The sequence below is a fragment of the Cyphomyrmex costatus genome, unplaced genomic scaffold, assembly GCF_001594065.2.
Source record: "Cyphomyrmex costatus isolate MS0001 unplaced genomic scaffold, Ccosl1.0 scaffold932, whole genome shotgun sequence".
Classification (NCBI taxonomy): domain Eukaryota; kingdom Metazoa; phylum Arthropoda; class Insecta; order Hymenoptera; family Formicidae; genus Cyphomyrmex; species Cyphomyrmex costatus.
The window spans coordinates 113,822-121,724 of NW_017280520.1; the positions used below are offsets into that span (position 1 = coordinate 113,822).

Genomic DNA, 7,903 nt, shown 5'->3' on the forward strand with positions numbered 1-7,903 from the left:
TCTCTCTCTCTCTCTCTCTCTCTCTCTCTCTCTCTCTCTCTCTCGCTCTCTTTTCATATAAGGATGTGCATGTAAAATAAAAAATGCATCTCTGTTGGAGGTAGCACGGACTCATCTTTCTGGAAAACGTTACATTGGAGATCACACCTTTGCGAAAGGGCCTCGCATCTTCACCGTTACTCATCGATGACCATTATGTTAAAGAAGAAGCTGATCTTCTGTTGGGTGACCCTCACGTGGTTAAGCGATCACCGTCGAGATCACCGCTCATCAATCCAGATCTTGAAACGAAACGACGCCTAATACGAGATACAAAAGAAAATTTGACATTAGAACTGGCAGTCTTCTTCGATGAGGCTGCGTATCGTTTATTTTCGCCTTTCCTTGATGGAGACGATGAGAAGATTCGTGACATGTTGCTAGCGTACGTCAATGGTATTCAGGCACTGTATCATCATCCGAGTCTCGGTGTTCCAATCGACATCTCGTTGATACGCTTAGACATTATTCAGAGACAGCCAGTTGATCTACCGCATTTTGGCGGCGAGAGAGGTAGCTTGTTGGATTCGTTTTGCTATTACGCGAACGCTCGCAATCCTCCAGAAGACACTCATTTCCATCACTGGGACATGGGCCTCTATGTAACTGGACTGGATCTTTACGCGATCGAAAACGGAAGGAGGAACGGTGCCACCATGGGATTAGCCGCCGTCGGCGGTCTATGCATCCCACGTTATTCCTGTGTGATAGCAGAATTGGGAGTTACGGACCAACTTGGAAAGCCGTATCCGTCCGCGGGCTTTACCTCGGTTTATATCGCCGCTCATGAAATTGGTCACAAGTAAGCCATATATAATTTAGTCAATAAGTAAGCGATACGATATGTAGGTGTTGACGCTCGGATGATCTTTTTGTTTGAAAGTTTAGGAATGCCACACGATTCAAGTGGCAATGCGTGTCCAAAGGACGGATACATAATGTCACCCAGTAGAGGCGTTCGAGGTGAGACGGTTTGGTCCGATTGTAGTCGTGAGGTGGCCGAGATGCTTTCGCAAACGAAACGGTGTCTCTTGGATCAGCCGGAACCACGAAACTTCTCGGATGCGTACAATCATTTGCGATATCGCGATTTACCTGGAAGAGAATGGACCGCCAAGAGGCAATGCGAATTACTTTTACGTGACAAAGACGCGGACGTTGTTACATTGTATCAGGCTTGTCAGTCTTTGCAATGTGAAACGCCTCACAGGAGTGGATATTATTTCGCAGGACCAGCGTTGGACGGTACCTGTAACATAAGTATATCATACGAGTAAGTCTGTTAGCGTTCGGCAAACTAATTATAATTTCTTTCCTTTTTACAGGGACTCGATGCGCGCTCGGTAGAGAATGTCGCGGTGGAGAATGTCTACCCGTTCCCGCACCTGTCCCGGAATCGTCCGATAGCCAGAAAGGTAGCTGGAGCGAATGGAAGGAAGGTTCCTGTAATAGCGGTTGTTTACAGAGATCCAAAGGCGCTCGAGTTAGACGGCGATTCTGCGAGAATCGACACCGCCTGAGAACGGCGGGGGATTGCAAAGGGCTGTATTACGACGTCCTGCTGTGCAAGGATGAGAGACTTTGCAAAAAGAAACGCAGGACTGTCGACGAGTTTGCCACCCTGAAATGTAGCCTTTTCGGCGAAAGACTACCCAAATTGGACGGCACGGCGAAAGGATTGCAGGCGGCTCACGAAGCCGACAAGCCATGGATGGCCTGTGCTATATTTTGTCGGCGGAAGGACATTGCCGCTTATTACGCGCCACGCGTCGAATTAAACGACATCGGACTCGACCCGTACTTTCCGGATGGAACGTGGTGTCACGCTGAAGAGGGCCAAGATTACTTCTGCCGTCAGCATCACTGTCTGCCGGAAAACTTTCGATTCGATAAAAAATTGCCGGAGATTTATCGGCACGAGGACGACAATGAGGAATTGGGGCCGCAAAATGCACAAAATCGACTTGGCTTCGCCGATCGATTAAGTGTCATCAAGTACCTGACATCAGGTCCAGACGGTGTACCTTTGCTGACTTCTGTATCACGCGGCATCGCTTCTCCGTTCGGCGAAGACGAATGGATCGATAAGGATTATATCGAATTACCTGCATTACTTTATCCTATTATTGACAATTATTAATACAGCATTAACATTAAAGGGGAAAGACGATACAGATGAACGTGGAAAAAGGATCGATAGCTATTAGTCGATCGAGCGACAAGGTCACTTATATTGCAAGACAAGGAGGAAAGTAGACTGCTGCGTAAAGTGGACGCATATTCTCCCGATTCGTACGAGGTGTCTCGAAAGCACTCGAGAGATAGGACGAGAGAGCGATGACGTCATCCACTTCACCGTCTATTTTAAGAGTTGTCCCGATGTTATATTCGTATTTCCATAGGAGCGGAACGGAGAATCGAGGGTAATAAAGAAGATGTGTATCGTATAACTTAATATTTCTCGTATTATATTTAGCGTACAAATAATTAATCAATCATTAAACTTAGGAGCAATTACATAACGAGGGATACTGACTCGATATAAAAAAAACAATCGAGTCTATATTATATATTCATTATATATTCATTCGTCAGGTTGTCTTGCAATATTTAATGTAAACAAAAACTCTTTTTATACTAAGCCCATTCTATAAGTGTGTAAGTAATAGTTGTATAATCATGTACAAGAATTAACCAATCGTAGTTAAAGTAGTCTCTTCTTGTATTTGACTTTGAATTCTTATAATTGCAACCATTCACAACTACGCTTAAATAACAATTGTAGAATAGGCTTTCGATAGTGTACGTACGACGAAAATGATGTACAGACTTGTCGCAATATCTGAAATCTTTCTCTCACCGTTCTTTCCTCTTTTTTTTTCTCGTTTAAATTCGGTTTAAATAAAACGAATAAAATTTCTGATATTGTACCTGCGTTATCTTACAGCCTTCGTACATACTATATATATATCCCTAGGCACACGCACACACATCCACACATACTTGCACATATGTATAATGAAGAAAATAAAGTAATTCAGACACACAACCACGTGAAATTAGCGATATAACAGATTCTCTCTCATTTTATAATATAATTTAATGTATTTATATCTGTGTGTGTTTACTCTTGACGTCTTTAGTTGAGACCAACGCTACGTGTAGACACCAATTCATTGAATTTCAACTGAATTGAATATCGATGTGACATCGAAAAGGGTACATATCTTATTTGATTTGGCCTCTTAAAGAGCAAATCGCGCGCGCGCGGGAATATTTAATCGTTCTCGATTGCGTTCCATCAAAGTCGTAGTCATTATCGTCATCGTCACTGTCATCGTCCTCGTCGTCCTTGTCGAACATCGTCAATGTCATTATCGCTACTCTCTCCATGTACTAGAACGCACATGAAAACGTATCCGTACTTTGCTGATCGAGAAGATTAAATATATGAAATTGCAACAACATTTCATACGCGTTCGTGTTTTTTCGATCATTAATACGAGCTCAATTGGGTAACGTATCGTACAATATATCCTTGGCGCTTTGTGTTAAAGTTTCAGGGAATTTGATATCGAACGACACGAGAAGATCGCCCTTCCGCGACGGTTCCTTCGGGAAAGGTAGACCATATCCTTGGAACCTCTTGACCGAGATCGGCTTTACAATCTCCCTCGTTAAATTCAAAGATATCTTTTCGCCGGTTAGCGTAGGAACTTCGACAATAGCACCGCACAAAGCTTGCTTCAAGCTCAGTTTGCACGTATATCTGATGTCACTGCCTTCTCTCCTGAACAGTGGATGCGGCTTGTCCCTGATGATAAAGACAATGTCTGCAGGTTCCCTCCTCGGCGATTGATCACCTTCCTTCTGGAAAGTGATTTTCGTACCAGCTTTCCAGCCTGGTTTCACATTGATGGTGAGAAGCTTATCCTCCTTCTTCGTGCTACCGTCTGGCTGTATGGCCCGTCTGCATATTTTCATCTTCTTCGTGCAACCTCGCAGAATCTCCTCGAGACTGATGTACAAATCATGCTCGATTGCCGGATCTTGGGCACGATCTTTGCCAGACACTTTAGTAGTCGGGCTCGCAAAGTTAAACGAGTGCGACCTAAAAGCGCCGCCTTGTCGCGGTGGTCCCATGCTACCCAGTCCAAAGGGATCCATGTCAATATCCATGTCGTCATCGTGGAAGGCGAATCCTCCGCCACGGTTACCAGCGAACTCGAACAAGTTGTGAAAGGGACTGGCTGAACCGAAGAATTGAGCGAACGTTGCCCTGGGATCGCCGTGGAAGGTGTACGTGGCACCTCCTCCACCTCCGCTGGCTGAGGCACCACCTTTCAGCCCCTCCTCGCCGAATTTATCGTAAACTTCTCTCTTCTTCGCGTCCGACAACACCTCATATGCCTCGGCTATCTCCTTGAATTTTTCCTCAGCACCAGGGCTTCTGTTCTTGTCAGGATGATATCGTAAGGCTAACTTTCTGTAAGCCTTTTTTATCTCCTCATCACTCGCTCCCTTGGCTATGCCAAGTATCTTGTAGTAATCCTTTCCCATCCCCTTGCTGGTTCTGAAACAGTGTATTGTATTGTTATACATATTAATCTCCCTAATTATACGCTCTTTGACAAAAACAAAATTACGCCCAGATTTAGACCAAAGGTCTCATTATCTGAGAAAGAGATAAAAAATCGCATGATTATTTCAATTCCTTTTGACAAGACCTCTACAAACCTATAAGAAAACAGTGGGTGAGACAAAGAGATGAACAAAGGGTCCTATGCCTAACTACTGTCTAGAAATCTGCATAAGTTTTTCTTTATCAAAAAGTGCATAATATACATTTTTAAAAACAGTAGTATACAGAAAACCATTACATATCCCTTCTTCAATGCAATGAATGATTTTATTTTATAAGAATTAAAATGACTTGAAAAATCCATTTCCTTGCGAAGTATAAAGCTGTGTGCTTTTCAAACTGGCTTCAATATATTGCTACTGATGTATTATTATAGCTCAGAAACTAGAGTTTACTGTCTACGAGTCACGTGCGCGTGGCCTCGTCGTATCACACTCTCGTTATCGGCACGATAAAACACTCACAGCGTTGAAATGAAATGAGAAGAGACAGAAGGACGAGCAAGCTACGATTCGTAAATTCGCTCGCTCTCTCACGGACGTGCATTGGCACGCGCGTGTGCGTCCCAATTTGTCATATCGTGTAAAGTAAGCGATCGAACGAAAAGCGTCGCGCGACACGCGAATAAAAAGCGGGAAGGCGTCCGCGTGAATTCCCTGCCCTTCCTGCCATTCTTTTCGAATCTCGAGCGATCTCGGAAAAAGGAGAACCGTCGAGAAGCAGCGCTCCAACACACCCACGTACGTATCACCGATATCTATTTCTGGCAATGATGACCGCGAATACGCGACGAATGTTTCGAGCTGCAACGCAAAAATAAATACCCCACCCTTAGATTTAAGTTCCGTGTCGTTGCCATTGTCGTCGTTCCGTCTCTCGCATTTTCCACGCGCGGGAAATCGATCCCGACGAAAGGCCAAGAGGGAAGGAAAAGTATGTACGCGATAAACCGTAAGGAAAATGCGCGATCGATTCGCAAACGGGTCACAAGGTTACGAATACTCTGACATTGTTATTCCGTGATTTTTCCTTTCCCCTTAAAGCCTCGTAATTGCCTGTAATTTTGTCGATCACTTACTATCTCTATCCTGTAATTATGCCTCACGTATATATATTTCGCGCAGCACTCCAAATGTACGGTACGTACGACGTTCGCGATAGTTGACAAAGAATGATCACAAACGGATCCAAACTCACGATGCGCGTACCAAGCTGTACTAAACTGTCGCGTAACCTCGCAATCCATATATATATAAACTTTCCATCTAGCAGCTTCCGGAACTTTCGAGAATGAATCGACGCCAGTTTCGCAGCGCTCCCTCGATGACGTCAATCCTCGATGACGTGCGACTTGCCGCGCCAGTTTTGAATCTTATCCTTCTCGCATTTTTTTCTTACGATTAACAAAGACATCTCGCATATAGGGGCACAAAGAAAAAATGAGAGAGAGAGAGAAAGATTGATTTTTGAATTTATTCATCAAGATTACCTACTTAAACGTAAAAACAAAGCATGCTTGCATTCTCGCGAATTTGGCGGCATGTATTTGTCATAAAAGTCCTGAACAAACTCTTCCACTTTAAAACCAAATTTTTGGTACAATATCAAAGCGGGATTCGTGGCCGACACATGTAACGTCACGTCTTGTCCCATACAGGTTTGTATTAAGTGATACAGCATGAAAGTGCCGATGCCAGATTTCCGCCACTCCGGACGTGTAAAAAGAAATGAGATGTAGGCTTCATTGTAGCCAACGTATGGTACCAATATCGCGAAGGCTACGACCAATTTTTTATACAGCACTACGCACGTAAAATCTGGATACTGCAAACATTCGGTCACTAAAATATAGAGATAAACAAGAATTATAAAGCTTTTTAATATCTTTGATAATTTATATAGGTATAAAGATATAGTTATACATTTTTATCTACAATATACACTTACAATCTATACCAGGCCAAAAGAACTGACAACAGAGACTATTGATGGCCGGAATGTGTTGTGGTCTGATGTAGGAATAATCGATGGATGCCCTAGGCTTCCATTGTGGATCATCCTTATTTACCTTCGTGCTTAATTCTTCCATAACTTTTAACCATAATGGCTGACAACTAGTATCTCGTCTAATAAATGGCTTCAAAAGTCTATTTGTGTACGGACTATGCACAGATGTAGGTTCATTGTAACCCTGCAATCTATGCTCGAAAATACATCCTAGATCATCGTTAAAAAATCGATCTAATACCCGATCATTGTTTCTCGACGGCGTTACGAAAGCTCCCGATTTAGATCCGAAACAATCGACGTCCAGCAAAGGAAGTCCATACTCTCGTTTCGTTTTCCGTACTGCTAATTTTCTGTATAGTCTTCTAACAGCAGGCGGGGCTTCATCCAGATTAGTCTTACTGATCTTTTGCAACAAATATACTTCTTCTTGATGAGTCATGCGTGATATTTTTTCATCTGAAATGTATATATTTGTGTGTGTATTTTGTATTTGTTGTACATATGCATGTACATATGCAATTCGCGATAAAGGATAATTACTGTTGACGGAAGATTTTAACCAAGGTCGTTGACGATGCTTTGTTTGGTTAAATAAAGAAACTGGAGGCTGCTCTTGTACGGAAACTGGACTGTCATTACTGTCCTCGTCGTATTCTTCTTCCTTGATTCTTTTAATTTCGTCGCCACTACAGTTTGACGATAAAGTACTTGTATTGCACAACCAGTCGCAGTTGTCCATAAGTTGTGTCAAATGAAAATTGTTGCTTTCATATTGACAGTCACGTATTAAATCAGAGATGGATGGAAGCTCGATATCATTGTGTGACATTACATTATTCTCGATATCCACATCTAAAAGATATAATTCTCTTAATTTATATATGTGTGCGTGCGTGCATGCGTATATGTTATGTTTATTACGCGCTGTTTCTATTATGTACCATTTGGCTCATCCTCTTCCAATAAAAAATTAGATAGTATCTCTGTAGGTTGAACGTATGCATGGGAATACATCAGGGAACCTTTATTTTTAAATAGTTCTCCACTACAGTTGCTATCCTCTCCGATCGAGAGACTGGAATCTGACGGTGCAGGACTGTCCAGTGACTTGCAAGGTAATTTTGTACCACTAAATTTCTTTCTATCCGATATTATTTTGCTATCTAAAAAAACATTTACATATATGTGTGTGTGTATATATATATATATATA

At 42.5% G+C, this 7,903-nt stretch overlaps 3 protein-coding genes across 4 annotated transcripts in view; 1 reads left to right on the forward strand and 2 right to left on the reverse strand.

Annotated features, from left to right (window-relative positions):
* Positions 1 to 2,254, forward strand: part of stl (ADAMTS metallopeptidase stall) — a 2,923-nt gene extending 669 nt beyond the window's left edge. The window contains exons 3-5 of the mRNA XM_018550114.1: positions 105 to 841; positions 899 to 1,284; positions 1,365 to 2,254. Coding sequence (XP_018405616.1) covers positions 105 to 841; positions 899 to 1,284; positions 1,365 to 2,179 — 1,938 coding nt within the window. The 3' untranslated portion in view covers positions 2,180 to 2,254. The remainder of the gene's footprint in view (positions 1 to 104; positions 842 to 898; positions 1,285 to 1,364) is intronic.
* Positions 2,255 to 2,645: 391 nt separating this feature from the next.
* On the reverse strand, positions 2,646 to 5,945 carry LOC108781990 (dnaJ protein homolog 1). 2 transcript variants are annotated; one of them, XM_018550134.1, is made up of 2 exons: positions 5,760 to 5,945; positions 2,646 to 4,612 (listed from the first exon to the last, which is right to left on the reverse strand). In XM_018550134.1, the coding sequence occupies exon 2, from the start codon at positions 4,597 to 4,599 to the stop codon at positions 3,547 to 3,549; it is 1,053 nt and encodes a 350-aa protein (XP_018405636.1). In that variant the 5' UTR covers positions 4,600 to 4,612; positions 5,760 to 5,945; the 3' UTR covers positions 2,646 to 3,546. The 2 variants fall into 2 exon arrangements, with proteins under 2 accessions (XP_018405636.1, XP_018405637.1); XM_018550135.1 differs by lacking the exon at positions 5,760 to 5,945 and adding an exon at positions 5,146 to 5,155.
* A 221-nt stretch (positions 5,946 to 6,166) lies between these two features.
* The window catches only part of Atac2 (Ada2a-containing complex component 2), a 3,582-nt gene continuing 1,845 nt past the window's right edge, over positions 6,167 to 7,903 (reverse strand). The window contains exons 4-7 of the mRNA XM_018550136.1: positions 7,633 to 7,854; positions 7,232 to 7,543; positions 6,629 to 7,147; positions 6,167 to 6,522 (exon numbers count right to left, since the gene is read on the reverse strand). Coding sequence (XP_018405638.1) covers positions 6,167 to 6,522; positions 6,629 to 7,147; positions 7,232 to 7,543; positions 7,633 to 7,854 — 1,409 coding nt within the window. The remainder of the gene's footprint in view (positions 6,523 to 6,628; positions 7,148 to 7,231; positions 7,544 to 7,632; positions 7,855 to 7,903) is intronic.